The sequence below is a fragment of the Bombus terrestris genome, chromosome 8 (genome assembly GCF_910591885.1).
Source record: "Bombus terrestris chromosome 8, iyBomTerr1.2, whole genome shotgun sequence".
Taxonomy (NCBI): domain Eukaryota; kingdom Metazoa; phylum Arthropoda; class Insecta; order Hymenoptera; family Apidae; genus Bombus; species Bombus terrestris.
In genome coordinates, this window is record NC_063276.1 from 4650146 (window position 1) to 4668706 (window position 18561).

General features: G+C 35.2%; 1 protein-coding gene across 4 annotated transcripts in view; it reads left to right on the forward strand.

Moving 5' to 3' along the window:
- LOC100648209 overlaps nt 1-18561 on the forward strand; it is a 94551-nt gene that overhangs the window by 14786 nt on the left and 61204 nt on the right. For all 4 annotated transcript variants that reach the window (XM_048408095.1, XM_048408094.1, XM_048408096.1 and 1 more), the window contains one exon: nt 13992-14605. In XM_048408095.1, the coding sequence (XP_048264052.1) occupies nt 14575-14605 (31 nt within the window). In that variant the 5' untranslated portion in view covers nt 13992-14574. The remainder of the gene's footprint in view (nt 1-13991; nt 14606-18561) is intronic.

Below are 18561 nucleotides of genomic sequence, written 5' to 3' on the forward strand. Positions count from 1 at the left end.
CGACAAACGTGAAACCAAGTCTGTGAAATGTCGCGGTGTTTGTCTCAACGAATAAATATGTTCGTAAATAATAAATAAAATAATAAAATGGTTCGTACATAATTCGACAAAATAATATACAACAATATAAAACAACCTTGTGCCTCTATTATTTCCTCATAAAACGAAAGAAAGTTTCCGGACAACCTAATAGTTACAGTGATTTTAATATAACCGACTATTGCAATTTTATCACTCGTCTCTTTATTAAACGAATCGACACGTTTAATCTCAACTGTATCCAAGAACACGTTCTGTTTTTCCAAAGGATGCATTACAGACATCATTTTCACTTATCAGGGTGAAGTTGACTTGCATTTTAGGGATAACGGAATTATGGAGATGCGGTAATTAGAAGTTAATCCAAAGTTATGAGAGCCGAGAATAACTGAGAAATGCAAATTTTGGTTTCGTGTAGCTCTTGGTATTATCGGGCGCGTTTCAACTTGCAACGGGATATCTTTGGCAGCTTCAGACTTCCGTAACTCTGGTTCGAAATTCAACGTCTCGGGCCATCACGTATTTCTGATAAATTGCGTCGTTACAAATTTAAGAGAGTCGTGTTTTATTACGACGTTATTGAAATTTCAAGATGTTTCGCGTAACATACGTACCTCATGCACATAAAATAATTTCGCCAGCTCTAGATACACACAATTACGATTATTACTATAGCTGGTATTTTTATGCATTTATATGAATATAAAAGTAATACCAAATAAATATTATAATATATATATTTATTATGTGTTACTATACTTTACTATATATACGATAATACAAAAAATACAGAATGCACACAATATGAAAAAGTATCTAACGTATTCAAAGAAAACCACAGTTCATAACATTTAATAAGTGAAACGAAGCTGAATTTCAATAAATATCCTCGCTGTAATTATTATGTACATATGTATATTTCCTATGAACCTTTATGAATACGCGACGCCGTGAAATGTTTGAGAATATCGCAAATTTGCATGGAAATTGACGTTAATTGTTGGTATGTTTGCTTCTATTTAATTGTCTGAACTGGCCGCGGTCAGTTTTATTCGCAATTTGTTTGATATGTGTTTGCGATACGTAGCACCAACTCGCGATTCTAATAACGTTTCATTGGCGTTTATCAACCTTGTTCAGCAAATATTAGGCGATCGCGCGTATCTCAACCGCGTTGCCAATGTTATTATATAAGTTGTCGCTTTCATCGTTTCACGAAGCCGTAAAATGTTCGTTTTAAGACCAGAGGAAAATTAAGGAAATAAAAGTGATGGAAAAATAGGAATTACGTACAAGAGATTTTTAGGATAAACGTAAGAAATGTAAAAACAAAGATAGCGCGTATTTTGGTAGATTAAAAGGCAAACGATAAAACTCGCAAAATAACGAGGCGAAAATTAATTAGAAAGTATAATAAAGTTATATAATAACTTTAATAAATAAATTTGTTTCCACAATTATCCTTTTACTTGCACTCGCTTTTACTAAACACTAACTACCATTCTCGACATAGTAAACCTGTTCGATAAATAAATTCGCTTAATTTCTCCTCTTTACGTAATATTTGACATTTTCTTCCTCGAAATAAAACACGAGCGATTTTCCAAAGGAAAAATTACTCCACAAAACCTTCAAATACCACCGACTGAACACATCGCTCAGAAAGGAACGTATGCTTAAATGTAACGTTTGATTTTCCGTGGAGACAGAAATTGCAAGGGGAAAAAAAGGTAGGAAATAGTGCTGCTTGTCAGGCAATCCGGTTTTCGTTGGTATCACGATTGCCACTGGTATAACTGGTCCGATTTGCAGTGCTAAACAGCATTAAAATTCATGAAAACCCCTGGAGTAGCCATGCTTGGCTGCTCGTCTTTGCGCGTATCCCCGTCAAAAGAAATTCAAACAAACGAGTGCCTGTGGCGAAGTGGCTTACACTCGGCTTCTGCCCATAAATTTCCACGCGCACTGATTTTCACGCGCCACGTACAATCTCACGCGGAAACGACCGTCCTTTCCTCGTGTTTTTCACTCATTCACGCGTACGCAACGTTATCCACGACTGAAACGTATAACGCGTCTTTGTAATCAAAGTCAGCCTGGAAAACGTCCGATTCTACTTGAAACAATAAGCCGAGGATGTGGATGAAAATATTTTTACGCGATTTTTCGTTTTCGTGGCAACTGAGTTTGAATATTGTTCGGATGTACGTTTGTTTCACTCGTATGAGGATCAACCAAGGATTTATCCTAACACCGCAAATTTTATAAAATTGTAAAATGTTGGTAGAAGGAACAGCCACGAGGAAAATATTAAGCGAATCCTTGAAACTCTCTTTCATAACCACGATATTAATTAACGATCGATATATATATATATATAATAGCGATGGTGTAAATCGATTGAAGAAGATTGGAAACGAAACGTGGATTCATAATGGGTTAAGGGAAAACGAAGTATAGTACTCGTTTGGAAAGTTCCATCAGTGTCTCACAAGAACAATCTGTGTATCCAATTCTCAGAACTTCATTTTATGTTATAAAAGGTAGAACAGAAAGGAAGAAATTTTAAAGGCAAACAATCGTTCCATTCTCATCCAAAAGATTCATCTTCGAACTTTTTACAACTTCCATTCTTTCTCCCTCCCTCTCTCTCTGCCTCTCTTTCTCGAGTCATTTTTAATTTAATATTTCTCACACCTGGCGTCTTTAAATCGTAGAATAAGACCAATTTCAAGGCCGCTAGCATGGATTCCATGATATCGTCTGGAAGGAAATTTCGAATCAGGAAAACAAAGGCTGCCTCCAGATGTAGCACCTACATTTTTGTCGGCAGTAAAGTATAGTCGATTCCTTATGTAACACTGAAAATATTCTTCGTATTATACGAGTGACACACGTATGTTCTACAAATATGAACATTACGTGTGCGATTGGAACGAACTATTTATGAAAGTTGCAGTTTTTTATTCGCCTTTTTTTGTATTGCAAATAGTTTAATAATCTGTTATAATCGTATCCTGTGTCGTTAGTGAACGTTGCCGATCTGTTGCTTTATAGAAACTGCCTGAACGTTTCGATCGGAATAACGTATTAAAATTATTTCCGAATTAAGAACTAAATTTGTGCAACGTGACGATATAAGAAGTAAGACGCGTTTGTGTTTGAATTGTCCGCGTATTAAAAAATATTGGAGAAGTTTATGAAATTGTAGTTAAAAATACCGAGGCCACTACGAATCATCGTTCTCGTAAAGTGGATATATATCGTTGAATTTTATATACGAGTTAAGAAAGGATGTACATTTGAATTTTCATTTGCATTTTCATTTGCATTCATAATATATTCCAGCCGTAATTTTTCAAGTTTCATTAAAAGATTTGTACTGGAAAGACCCTTGTCTCGTATATCATCTGAAAAATTTAAGTCAGTCAGTTACGTATTTTTCATGTCGTACAATTCGTGAACATTTTTACCATAACATTACAGATATGATACATACTTCTCATACATGGTAGACAAGTCCAAATGAGATATAGCAGGATTCCGCGCGTTAGGACAAAATTGTACTCAATGCTTCGTTAAACAACCCTCGATAGATGGAATCTGCACATCCAAACTCGTATTATTTAACCTGCAATTACTATAGCGGTCGTTATATCACGTACTTCTAACTGGTTCTAATTTGCAAATATCATTAGTAGACTACGTTTATAGGAAATCTAAAACAGTAGAAACGTACAGAGTGTAAAAAAAATACCTGTAATAAAAGGTGATAATAAAAAGCGGTAATAAAAAAAAAAAAAAAAACAGCAGCTGTTATAATCTTTGATGGGCGACATAAATTTTAAAGTAACGTCCCATTGCCATAGTCGCGTCAATAAAAATATGAAATTACACGAAATGCAGTCTGATCTAGCTCACTTACAATAAATAAATTATTGCTCCGGTGTAAACAGATTTCCCTATGTTTTCCGTAGGAATTCCTGAATAAAGTTGTACCTTCGTGATATATACCAGCCGCTTTTATCTCTTTCGTATGTTGCAATTTTTCTCGTTTAGTTTCCTTTCCATCTACCTTTGTTTCCGAATATCTCACTTTGATCCTCCAACCCTTACTTTTTCTACGGTTGCTTCATTCCCTTCTGTCTTCCCTGGCTCATCCCTTTCTTCTTCTTTCGTTCTCACTCAGACCAACTGGTTTCTTACGCCAGCAGGTCCCTCCTTATCTACTCTGACCCGTGGTATCCTTTTTACCGCGTACAATATCGTGAAACGCAAGGAATAGCAACGAGGTCGTGGTTCAAGGCCACGTCTTTTCAACCACACGTGTCTCGCAATTTTTTCTTTCCTTCTCTCTTTTTTTCCCTCTTTTCTCCTCTTTGATACTTGGCGACTTTTATCGAGGTCCTTTCTTTCCTTTCACGTCGGCCATTCGTACTCTTTGTTCGGCCGTGAGGTTATTACCACGCGAGCGAGAAAGGAACTTCTGGTTTCTCAGGCTTTCGCCAGCCAAGAAATGGGTTAAACGAAATTTTTCGGGGCCAACGAAGGGTTTCCTAAGGCTGGCAGATTCTTAAAACAGAAGAAATTTATATACCGCGCTGGATTTTCGACAGTTAAGAGTATCTTTTTTCATTTTTATCCCGTGTTTAAGGTCACGTGCAGCTTTCATGGTTATCGATGTCCACGGTGAGAATGATCGGTGGAACAGAACGTATCGAACTATTAGGTTGTCCGAAAAGTGTCTTTCTTTCTTAAACGTGATTTTTACAACAGTGCACCTTCGTACAAACGTGAAACCAAGTATGTGAAAATAATATAAAACAAAAAACGTTGTGCGTCTATCATTTCCTCATAAAACGAAAGAAATTTTTTGGACAATCTAATAGAATAGACCGTACGAACCAATATCTTGCAGAGCTTGGAAAATATGCAACTTCATTGCCGGAGTCCTGTTTTTGTAGCACGTTGAACGAATTAATTGGGTCATACTGTACTGTCGTACCCTTTTAGTATTGTATTTAGGCAATTAGGATATGTTTAGTAGAATCTAGTAAATGTCGTATTTATATTAACAAAAAGATACATTATTAATAAAATTAAATGTCGTTTATATTTGGTTTACTTTTAGCAATAGGATGTGTACAGTTTGTATGGTCTGTAGTTAAGAATTTTGTTCAAGAGAAATAAAGAAACGAATATTCGTATAAACAAAGATGCAATATCAACGGCCTGAATTTTTGATAGAAATTTCACGGGAATTCCTGGAAATTAGCAGCGGAGATTTTAATTCGAGAGGTTTTCAAAGGGAGAAGGAATTTGCATATTGCGAAAAATTCTTTTGTCCTGAGAATTTTGCTTTTGGGAAAAACGTAGGATGTAAGTAGTCAATTTTTAATCAACACTTTATACAGGAATTTTCTGTCGGAATTTTTTGGATATCAGCGATGGGCATATTAACTCGAGAGATTTTTAAAGGCGAAGGAATTTGCATATCAAAAAGAATTCTCTTAGCCTGAGAATAGTTGCTTCTAAGAAAAAGTAGCAAGAAACAAGTATTCAATCTTCAATGAAAATTTTCCAGAGAAAGTTTAATTTTTTTGGAATTTTTAACTTAACTCTTTATACACAACGCTATATTTGAATAAATTCTTAAATTGACTAAACAGTAAATATATTTTTAATAAAAATAGTTCACAATTTTGTGTTTTCTTTACAGAATCATCCGAAGAAACATATTTCTATTAATAATTATTGAAAAAAAATCTTTTCTTCACAGAGCGAAATATATTTGATTCTGAAAACTATAAATTGTAAAGATATCAACGTATAGTGAAGATTTCATTGTTGTTTCGTTCTTCTCTGACGACAAATATTTATTAAATTATGCACGAACATAATAATAGAATATAACAAAATAGATCATACCTAATTCAATAAAATAATATAAAATAGAAATTGTCGTTCATTTATTATCACCTTATAAAACGAAAGAAACTTTTCGGACGACCTAATATTCATTTTATCCTTCTATGATATCCCGATAGAAACAAAGCGTTCAATTCCACGAGTTTCACGGCCGTGAAATAGTAAGCACGTGAATTTAAAGTTTCGTTGTATTAATGTCACGGGTCAGGCATTTCGAGATTGAAACAACGTATTGTTACGGATCATTGAAATCCTTTCCTGTAGGGTTTTATTTACGTCGAAAGTAATAACAAAATCTAGTTAAAAGAATCTCGCTCGTAGGTGTCGTGGATACAGCTAAAAACAGAAATATTTGATTAAAAAGATCAGTTTGCGTCAAGATGAAAGGTTTGATCTTATACACTTGTTGACATTCTTCCTTTACATTCGTTCTAATAAATACAAATTATCATTGAGATTTGTTTCTCGAGCTGGCTTCAGGCCATTAAAGGTTCGTGGAATTCCATGATAACGAGAGGATATTTAATTTTCACACTGAGTGTATAATGAATAATCATTTCACGTTGCTAGAATATTAAAATGCAACATATTAATTAATTAGCATATTGGAGTTATTTTACGCGTTATACTTCTGAATACCGAGCGTTAATTACCCGATATTTGCCATGTTGCACTGGAATCGAACGAAACTCAATTCAATGTGTTATTGTCTCTCGTTCATCAAAATGTAAATTTCTACGAAGAATTTACGGTCTAATTATTACTTGTTATCGATTTATTCCTATCTTTGATTCCGTAGCATGATTAATTTCTACGTTGTAGATTTTTGTATAAATTCGTATCTTCATGGATACAACTAAAAAGATGAGATCTACCCGGAGATTTGTTTCATCCTATGAAAATTATAACGAGTACCGTAATTTTCATATTTTCTGTACCTCTGTTCATTAAAAAGTCCACAATCCACTAATTATTATTTCCAAACATCTGAACTTCCCCAATCTGAAAATTATTCTCTAAAATTCACCCCAATTTCAAATTCAAATTCTGCCCGCAACCTCACACTGCCATTTACAATGCTGATTTATTTCGAGTTCAAAGATCTTAGCACGGTTATAACAAATTAGCTTCAGAGCTGGAAAACGTTAAGTATTCCGCCCATTTCAAATTCAAATTCTCCCCGCGACATCACACCGCTATTGGGTTGGCTATTTAGCACCGCTATAACAAATCAGATTCACACTTTGGAAATATCAAGTACGTAATAGAGACACCAAGGTATTTCCACGATGAAAGGAAACGACGTACCTACCAGGTACGAACGATTTTCTAAAAACACTCGTGCAACTTAAAATTCACCATCTTCGTACTACTTAGGACTTTCTGACAAAAGTGTGACAAAATTGTCTCCGTGCTAATAGACGCCGGATAAAACCTAATACACGGTGTGCATATCTCACGAGAAACTCTTGTAAAAGTGGCGTTCGTGAACCCATCAAGAATAACCCTGGTCGATAACTATCCCTCAGGATTAAGTTTCGAGGTAAAATCACTACGTAAGTTCCAACATAGTGTATCAGCAGCGTCTTCCATTCAGCTACCGGCATCTTCTATTATGTATGTAGCTCCTAATATCGCGGAACGCTTTTCGTATTCCGCAAACGTTCCAAGTTTGCCGTAAATTTCGACGAGCTTCGGTTAAATAGCCAGGGGAAGCTTCCCTAAAGTACACCAAATGCCTAGGTCCGCTCTGTGCGTGAACATACACGCGTCTCAAACGCTTGCTGATGGCTCGAGGATCGCTGATAATACGAGGGATGCCTGTAGACTCGACGCTGGTGATTTAGAGATTTATTTAACGACTTATGCCACGAACGAGTATCGCGAATAGCTGGCTGATGCTGATCGTGGAAAAAATTTCTAATAGAAACACATTTGTGAAATTTTGTTTCCTTTTCCAACCTTCCATACGACCATTCCCACTCGCCCTCCTGGTCCTCTTCCATAGAATACGGCAGCGAGAGTGCTCGTAGCTCTGATCCCCGAGCAATGAACGCGGAGTACGTCTATTGAGAAGCTGAGAATTTCGATACACCGACCAGTGGTAGAAAATGAAACTGTCGAGGGTGGATCGAGCGATATGATCGCGATGTTTAAATGGAGTGAAAAACGAGCGTTACATTTGTTTTAATGGTTTCACGTCGATCGGTATAATAAGAGTCGTAGGATTCTGTGACTTGGTGTAAGAGGTACCAATGTCGTAGCTTTGCAAAAGTGAGTTAAATCTGATATGGAGTTAGTGACAATTTCAAATTCTATGTAGAAACGACGATAAGACAAATGTCAACGTTTTTCACACAATAAACTTTGCGTGCAAAATACCAAAGTCAACATGGAATACATAAAATAACGTAAGCTTTGATTCACCAGTTTTGTGTTAGGAAAGAGATTTGAAACAACGGAAACTTGTGTGTTGCAAATTACTCGAACATGAATTTTCTAAACATAACTTTAAATATTAATATCTTGTAAATATATTGATACTTCTTGTAAAATTTATGCAACAGAATTTTCTCCTAGAAAAAGTAGAGGCAAGGCACGGTAGCTGATATTAATACAGATATGTACAATATATTATACTCTTCAATATGGAACAACTTTTTCGAGGTTGGACCAAACTTTGTTTGAGGATTTAAAGGGATTAGTTTACCAGATGTCGTGTAAAAACTTGCCCAGGAAATTGCAATTAGTCGGTAGAAGCATAGTTCATTCTTTACAGCTTTTTTTTATCTCAGCCTGTAATGAAAATTTAAGCAACACATTTCGAAGATTTATGATAGTTATACACACGCTGAAAATTTCATCGACTAACCGTCGTAACCTCGACAGCAAAACCCCTGGAAACGGACATTTCTGAAACCTATAGCGTTTCCGTAGAATAATCAGCCGATGGTCTGATCGAAAACCTTTGCTACACGCATCTAAAAATTGCATTGTTTCTTCAACTTCAACGCAGGATTGTGTATGGATAAAATAAGAGTTATTGTCGAAATTCTGTATTTTATACGGGATTAACATTTTTTAAAGTTGGTGTTGCGGAAATCGAGGTTTGGTTAGTTTCACTAAAGGGATTTGCAGGATAGGACGATTCGTATTATCGGGGCCGATTAAAAATAAATATTGGCTCAATTAACGCGACCCAATCTGGCTCAGTTTGAGCCTGTTTCGATAGTGCCAGCTTCGATGAATTTTTGTGTTAATTGGCAATTTTTTAATGAGATCTTGAGTATTATATTCCATCGCTATTTTTTTTTTCTTTAACTCCTGTTGCTTACATTTTTATTACACTATTTTATTATCTTACCATGCTTTTACTATATTGAGAAAGAATTGGGTCAAAAGGGCTCAAAAAAATTGGAGATATCGAGCGAAGATGGAGCTTCCAGGGATTTTTGTGTTAATTGGCGATTTTTTAATGAGAAAATCTAATATTATATTCCATAGCTATTTTCTGTTTTTCTTTTCTTTAACTCCTGTTGCTTACATCTTTATTACACTATTTTATTATGTTACCATGCTTTTACTGTATTGAGGAGGAATTAGGTCAATGTATAAAGGCTCAAAAAATTGGAGATATCGAGCGAAGATAGCCACGAATTTTATGCGATACGGAGATGTATGCCGGTTTGCGGCAGCATTTTTTACAGTCGGATATAAAATCACATAATTTTCCAGCGCTTTTACCGTCTGCTGGAAATTCAACATGTTTATCATTCTGCAAAGGACGTTCCAAAGCAAGGGAGAAAAAAGGACGAAATGCTGGTCGTTTGCCAAACCTTTCAAATCTTTATTCTGATTTTTTTAATAAAATAATACCCAAATTCTGGGGACATTAAATCGATACGAAGAGTAGAATGTAAGGAATTTCATTGAAATACTACCCCGTATATTTTACGTCTGAATTATTGTTGAATCTAAAGAAAAGTTCTTGGAAATTTTCTTTCCATCAAGAAGAATGAGATAAAATGTCAGAAACGTTGTTGGAATATCAATTTACAAATCTTTCGTTCCAATAATTCTAACATATAAATAAATTTGTTGTCAAATTCTTCGCTCTCCTGTGTTTCTCGAATCATTTTTTTTTTTTTTTTTTATCACTAAGGAATATCTCATGTTTAAGGAAAAATAAAATAATTATTACGTTAATATAAAGTTAATAATATAGAGAAATTTTCGTTTTGTTTCGAGATATCGAAAATCTTGTTGTTTCCTAAAACGAGATACAGATTCAGATATAAAAATTCAAAGAAAGTAACGGGGTTCATTTTGCAAACTTGTAAGTTCGTTTAACGAAACAAATTTCTCTCAATGATAATAATATTCCTCTTAGAAAAATTACGAATTATCGAGACATAAAAATTCAAAGGACGTAGCAGCATCGATCCACGAAAGTAACAAATTTATTTAATATTTTATCTTCTTTAACGACTTACAGCAAAATGTGTATCATCGTTAAGCGATAGCGGTTCAAAATGTATATTTCTAACCGCTTTCATTGAGAACCGATAGCGGAAGCGAAGTCACGTCCGGAAATAATAAACGATGAGCATCGTTCGAACACCAGCGGAACACTTTTAACGAGCCACGTTAGATGCTCCGCTTATCAGGATTTACTTAACGACTCGAAAAAGCCTTTCCAATTTTACGCGACACGCGCTTCGGATCCTCGTTCGTTGAAATGTACACGGAATACTGAAAATATCACCGTTGTTGTTCTTCCCTTCTCCCTTATTTCTTAAAGGGAAATATAGTCTGTAAATGTTACTTTGTGCCTCTGGTTTTTCTGCTTTTTCGCCTTTCAAACAATCAATGGAAACGAAAAATGAGCTTGTTTTATAGGAAAGCCTCGTTTCGTGTATCGAAGAAAATAAATAGAAGATTTACGATAGAAGCGTTTGATCACAATTGCTTCCTTTTGACGAAACTAGAATTACAGCGATCTTACAGTCGAATGATGATTTGATGGTTGTTGTAGTCGTGCATATGCTTAGCCCAATATTGTGACGAATGTGCAAGGATAAGTAAAATTATAGGAAATGTGCTTGGGCTTTGAGAACTTTTCGCATAATTTTTCTATCGCGTCTAATTTCTATTTGAGCGCTTATCAAGGAAAAGTGTTATGTCCATGTCGTATGTATTGTTCAGAACATTTGAAAATTTCATTTGCGCTGTAAAAACACACTGTCGTGATTATATCGATCGAGTTTGAAATCAATCTGAACATGTGTACGGAAATCACAAGATATTTAATATAAAATTAGTATACAACATGAGTAGCCAGCTTAATCCTGCATACTATTAGCCTCGATGACTATTGAGGTTTGTTAATGTAATTTATAATTGGCCGTTTAATTATTTTTATAATTTCTACCAAATATATACAACAAATATGTATCCTGTAGTTTGTCATAAACATTTTCATATTTGTTTCAAGCTTTACGAATAAAATCACGATAGTTGAGTCTCGTTACATCGCCAATGGAATTTTTAGGCTTCTGCCATAAAACACAGAATATTCATAAGAGTTTCTTACAAGTTTCGTAGGTAAAGGAAAATTACTAGGATTTGACGCAGTACAACGAAGTACCTTTCGATGTTGAAGCATCGGCAAGTCCCTTTTATTAATAGCAGCATCGATCCTCGTCAATCAACATTATGCACATCGTGGTGCGCACAATCTAACGCATCAGAAATTGTGTGTGCATGATGCGTGACGTAAACCTGGACAGATTCACCTTATCCCGTCGATATACACGACGAACGAACTAAATTCCCGGAATTCCTTTGGAACAAAGCGCCTGGATTATGGTTCCGTGCCTTTTGGTCGAACCGAGAGTCCATTGGATTCCTGTGGCCCAGTTGCCTGGATACTCATCGATGAGAAATGAATAAAAGGCCGGTGTAACGTAATACCTACGACGTCCATCGAATTTAGATGAATTTTCATTTAAAATTCTTAAAGTTTTTTCAGACACGGTGCTTTCAATTTTCTATGCTTTTTATATAAAATACGGCAGAGCTGTGTTTATTGGGGCAAAGTTTTAACGAACGCTCGACGTGTGGTCTTTGAGTTCTGTTTCGTTTGCCGGATAAATTATACTCGGATCAAACGATAAATCAGACAAATTATATTCAAACGCGATTCAGATAAATGAAATTTCACTGTGGCGGATTTTTGAAAGTCTTGTTTCATTTATTTGCCACAGGTCTATTTTTATTACTTTTAGTAGCATACTTTTAGTAGCGTTTCATTGTACTAGTAGCAGTTTGAAAATATGTTTTGTATATAAAAAAATAAAAAAGAACTGAGATCAATTCTTCCTTTCTTCCTTCATAAACGAGCAAGCTTCTGGTTATAGAAGCTTAATTGACTAAGAACCTTGGGATTCCAGGGATTTCATTGATAGAATGTCTGCCAGGTTTCTTTATAAATTTAAACTATTTACGAACTTGCATACGTTCACCTAACATCGTCATCCTAACTTTTCCTGCAAATATTGTCAAAAGTTTCTCTGGGAATATTACCACATTTAGGAATTTTCATTTAAGAAGCCATGCAGCCATATCGGCTTCAAGAAATCTAAATCTAAATCTTTTTTATATCTTTTTAAAGCTGCATATATCTAGAATACCATGGTAAAAGGTAAAAGGTACTTTGAAATTTTAAAAGATACCGAGGTTCCAACGCTGAATACGAACGCATTCTTTTACTTTAGAGGAAGGTTAACTTAAAATTTCGAACACGTTTTTCTCGAAACTATGTTCTTCGACCTTGCACCCAGTAGATCCCCGAAACTCTCCATTGGATTAACTCGAAATTTTTAAACGTTATTCCCTGAATTTTTCCGAATGTTTAAACTTGCCTTTCGTCAATGTGAAATCAAATGTTTTCCTTAACAAGCTACCATTTCTTTATTTTCCCAAACTATGAACAAGTTTTATGCTACATCGAGGATAATCTGTTTTCACCACCGTCATTTTCTAATTTTATGTGATACAAAAAAATACGAATACAGAGTTCAAATGTTGTTGGAAATTTGCTATAAAAATCTTGATCCTTCAGCAAATGTTTGTAGGCGAGAAAAAATGTTAGATTTACCCTACTTTTTTAAGCCTTTGCGCCCTTAAATGGCTAGATTCGCGATTGCACGCAAGAAAGTTTGCAAGATGATCTTTTAAGCACTGTTTTAACGTTATTGTCGCTACACGAAGTCTGGGCGAAGTATTAAAATTCTATGGAACTCGTGTGTTCTTTGAAAACGCGTATCTCGCGGAACACGCAAAGTTTTGACTCTCCTGTGAATATCAATTTGGACTAGACGTTTTAGTAACTTGCTGCTATCTTAATGTTTAAATAAAACTAATATTCTTCCTTTGAGAAAGTTTTCTGAAGTGTGTCGAGGACATAGTTTATTCGTGTACTTTAACCGTAGCCGATGGGAAACGTGTTTCCATCGAAACCATCTAACTCATCTATTTTATATACGTAACACGAATAAAAAGTAAATTGCATTTTCAAATTTTAAATTTCACTTTGTAATTTCATTCCCTAACTTTTACTTACGCAAACGTGTCCTTCTTAAGACTCGGACATTCTTTAAATGTATTTCTAAATTTCCTACCTTCTTGCAAAGAAGTTGATCTAAAGTTGATCGTCCGGCTAGACTCGTGTACGTATTTATTTACTAAATATTCAGATACTTGTTGATAAAATACTAAACGCGACGATGAAAAGCAGATTGTCAAAAAACCGATTCAAATGCAGAAGCCTGAAATAGGTGACCTCGACATTGAACGATCATGCTTACGGTCTCCATTCTACGTCAGAATATTTATCCACTCGCTATACGTATTTCTTCTTTCCAATGAAAAACAACCACTAATTTTAATATAAGACAATAATATATATATATATATCATTCTATGTAATAAATACAATATAACATCGTTTCTTTGTTTCACAGGTCCACAATGAACAGTTCGACCAAGTGTCCGTAAACTCTGCTCCGGCTCTTGCACGACAACCGAATCAAAGATCCATCGTGGCTCTATCGACAGAATCAAAGCGAAGATTTTGCATTTGGAAGGAGGTACGATGACCTTGCAAGAAGCGGAAGGCTCGCGATCGATGGTGACCGAGGGAACTCGCGACTCATCGACTGGTCCGTGTGTCAGCAGCTTGTCGAAATCTTTGATAATTCGATTGTCTAATCTCGCAACGACACGTTGACCATGACGTGGGAAAGGCGTGCGATCGTCGGCACGTTGGTTGGTCGCTTAACGAGGACGAAGAAAGCTCGTGGAGGGAAAAAAGGGATTGTCTAGAGGTCCCTGGTAATTGGATACCTGCGATTTACAGGCAACAGAAATAGAGAGAAAAAGGGAGAGAGAGAGAGAGAGAGAGAGAGAGAGGGAGGGAGAGAAAGTGACATTTCCAGAGAATAATCGCTCGTGTCTCCATCGAGCGATTTGGGAAGGTTCGATTGACGGCTAGTCGGCTGGAACAACGTGGGACCATCCGGAACAGTGAGCACACTGAGCACCGAAATGAAGCTCGGGGATAATATAACGATGGAAGGTGAGTTGGATCGTGTTCTTTTGACCAGGTGATGGTCGCGTGGCAACGGTCGCAAAGAGCAGAGAATGGTTTGGCAGAACGTGGAAATGATATTTTGAATATCAAACGGAAGATATATCATAGATGGAAATAATATGAAGGAGAATATGATGTAAAAATTCTACTTTCTTCTTTGTTTTGTCATAAATTAGGCGAGTAATTGGTTTTTGGGATAAAGTAAGCAATGATAAAAATAAGATGATAATTATCTATTGGAAAATGTCATCAGAATATGTATAGTCGCTTTTTTGGAAAGATTTATTGTCAAAGCTAATTTGTTTGAATTTATAATGTGGATTCGTAGTCAGGTTGCCTTCTGACGGCGAGTGGAAACACAAGCGTAGAGAATAACTAACACGTGGTCGTGGAATGCAAAGGCATTGATTAATAGGATGTTAAAAAGAAAAAAATATATAGGTGTAGAGATATACGTGAAACTACCAGTGTAATGCAATTTTCCATTTTGGAATTTCGTGTTTTCGAAGAGGTTTAAAAAATTCATAAAAACTTTGTTTTTTTTTTATTTCTATGGTATTTTGTTAAATATCCAGACAACAGTTTGTTTCTTCCTTGAATTACATATTTTTGCATATATTTCTTATTTGGAAAAATGTTTTTCTCTAACGCTTTATACTTCAATTATTCTACCTTATTTGTAATAATTTTTATGTTCAATTAAAAAAAAAAAACCCTGGACGTCGAGTGCAAGAATTACAACGATAGAATACACGAAGATAAAAGGGACAATCGTTACTCTTATTATTTATTCTTTTTTTGAAGTGGCATCAGATTGTTAGCGACAAGGGCAATCATATTACATCTTTTTCTTTTTTAATCAATTTTAAATTGAGAAAAGGACGCGCAGTTGCTTGCTATTCAACTCGTTCTTAATTGTTTCGCTGTTATTGATTTCCGGAATGTGGCCACGTTTCCTCGTCAACAGGCTACGATCGTCGCAGTTTGCCTCATCAGACTTCGTTGACATACTCTCGCTCGTTAGCCAAATATTCAGGCAAACTCTGATGAAGCAAACTCCTCTGTTTACGAAACGTTGGCAGAAGCATACGAGACGTGACTACTGTTTCGAGATCAGATGATACGATTCCAACTTCAACGTTCTCTTGTTTTCTACCGTTTGTCTTGATTTCCTTCGCTCGAGAATTCTACACAATTTTTCCTGCAAACGGAGTTATTCGACTACAGATATTTCTGATTCTCTGTCTGCCTTCGTTTTTTGACGTTGGAGAAACGTCTAATTTTATTATTTTTTCCATCCTTACTATAAAGAAAAATTAGAATGAAAATATCCAACAATATTACACAGGAGTCGCCTTTACCGTCCTCTAATTCTCTTTTTACGTTTTCTATCTTCTTATTTATTTGTCTTGGAGCAAATTTTATGATTTTAGTTAGCATAATCGAACAAGTTGTTTTGATATTTTTCGATTTACTCAAAAGTTTATCGTGCGGATGTTTTAGAAGAGAGCAAGAGATTTCGAAACCAGAGAATCGGGTTCGTTAAGATCATCTCGGTTTCTCTTTCTATCTTTGGATTAATTAATACCATTTAATCGACATGCCGAGGAGTAATACATGCCGTTGATTGGATTATCAGTAATCAATAACGACGTTTCATTACGTACGAGTTCATGCACATTCATGAACCAACGCAATGCGGATCCAACCGGTCGCAGTTGATTATTTTCTGATAATTTCGCGAAATGGAAACGGAAGTACGTGATTCCCACTAACCAATTCCTAGAAATACACAATTTCCTACTAACATTTGAATAACCTAATGTCCATTATCCTATATCCTTTCAAATCGAGTTCGATTCGAAACAGAAACGATATTCGCATGCTTTTGCCTACTTATTATGTATCTGTTCTATCATTCCTCTGGTAAAATAATAACGACGTTCACTATCGTATATCAGCGATTCTCATTTCGAATAAAAATTGTGACGAGGATTTAATATGCAAATAAGATGGAAAGAAACTTACTAACTTTCTTTGTTCGTTATTCGTCCATCTTACAATAATATCGATATTAATCATCGTTCCACATTTTTCGTTATTTCTCTCAAACTTCTTTACTAAAATGAAAATAACTTTCTGTTTGATTTTAAACCAATAGGATCTAAACCTCTGTAAAGCCGGTATTCTAATCATCAAAGGATTTCTCCAAAAATTAATAAAGAAATACTACAATTTTCTACAATTTCGTCTAATTTTTGGACATCCTGATGTATTTTCCGAATAAAATTCTTGTTAGACGAAAAATAATCCCTTAAAATAGTTTACGATCAATAATTCATACATTTATGCAAAAACGAATTTCCTGACTATCAGAGAACTTGAGTAAAAAGAAAAATAAAGGGATGGACAATTTTAGTGAATTTTAGGTATCTCGATGAACTGAAAATTGCTGTGCCAAGGGTAATCTCTCGATCAATTTCACCCGATATATTCTAAACCTTCCTATATACAACTTAAACCTCAGCAAATTCGTAGATTTCAATTATAGCAGCTGTGGCCGTTGGTTTCAACCCCTAAACGCAGCGTGCCCTCGGGGTTCGACCAGCAGGAGGGTCGCAGAGGGTCGAAAGAGGGTTGCTTCGTGACTCTTAATCGAGTTTACGTTGATTAATGGAGCTGACTGTCGATCACAGCCAGGCCTTGATATAAGCGCCACGATAAACTCGCCCTAAGCACGTAAACACCGATATCGATGACGATTCGATGCTCGTGTTTCCATGGAATTATCCCACTATTGCGTCGATGCATTTTTCAAACGTTGAAACTTGAAAAGTAGAGGAATTTAGGGATATAAGAATTTCAAAATGTACGAGTTTAGGGATTTAGAGAGATCTAAGCGTGTAGAAATATGGGAATAGGAGAATACAGGAATGTAGAAACTCAGGGATATAGGAATTTGGTTACGCAAGAACGCAGAAATGCAGTAACGTGGAAATGTAGAAATTTAGGGATTTCAGGATATAGAGGTAGAGAAACATAGAGATATGTATAGCAATATAGGGATGTAGGAATTTAGGAATCTAGAGATTTAGAGATGCACGCATTTAGGAATCCAAGGACTTAGAAGTGCAGGGAGTTAGGGATCTAGGGACTTAGAAGTGCAAGAATATAGGAATTTGGAAATATATAAATTTCAAGAGAGAGATATGGCAAGTATAAAAATATTGGAATTTAGAAATTTGACGATTTAGGTATTTAAAAACATAGAAACTTACTAATATAGGAATTTAGGAATCTAGGGAGTTAGAGATGCACGCATTTGGGAATCCAAGGACTTAGAAGTGCAGGAATTTAGGAATCTAGGGACATGGAAGTGTAGAATTTAGATATTCAGAAATATAAGAATTTGGAAATGTATGAATTTCAGGAGAGGGATATGGCAAGTATAAAAATATCGGAATTTAGAAATTTGACGATTTAGGGATTTAAAAACATAGAAACTTATTAACGTAGGAATAGTATATAGATTTAGGAATATAAGGATTCAAGAATAATATTACGTTGTCTGGAAAGTTTCTTTCGTGTTAGAAGGAAACAATAGATGCAACACATTTTTATATTATATTTTATTACACGTATTAATATACTGCACGTAATGCAATATGGATCATACGATATAAATTGTAGGATAAAAAAGCTAATGGTCAAAATAATATAAAACGAAAAATGTTGTGCATCTATTGTTTCCTTGTAAAACGAAAGAAACTTTTCAGACAATCCAATGGAAACATAGTAATGTAGATATTTAAGAATATAGGAATACAGTAAAGTAGACATTTAATACAATAGTAATATAAGCAAAATTAATTTAAGAATACAGCAATGTCTTATATTCCGATTGTTCACAACAGCTAATAGTGAATTTTTAATAATTAATA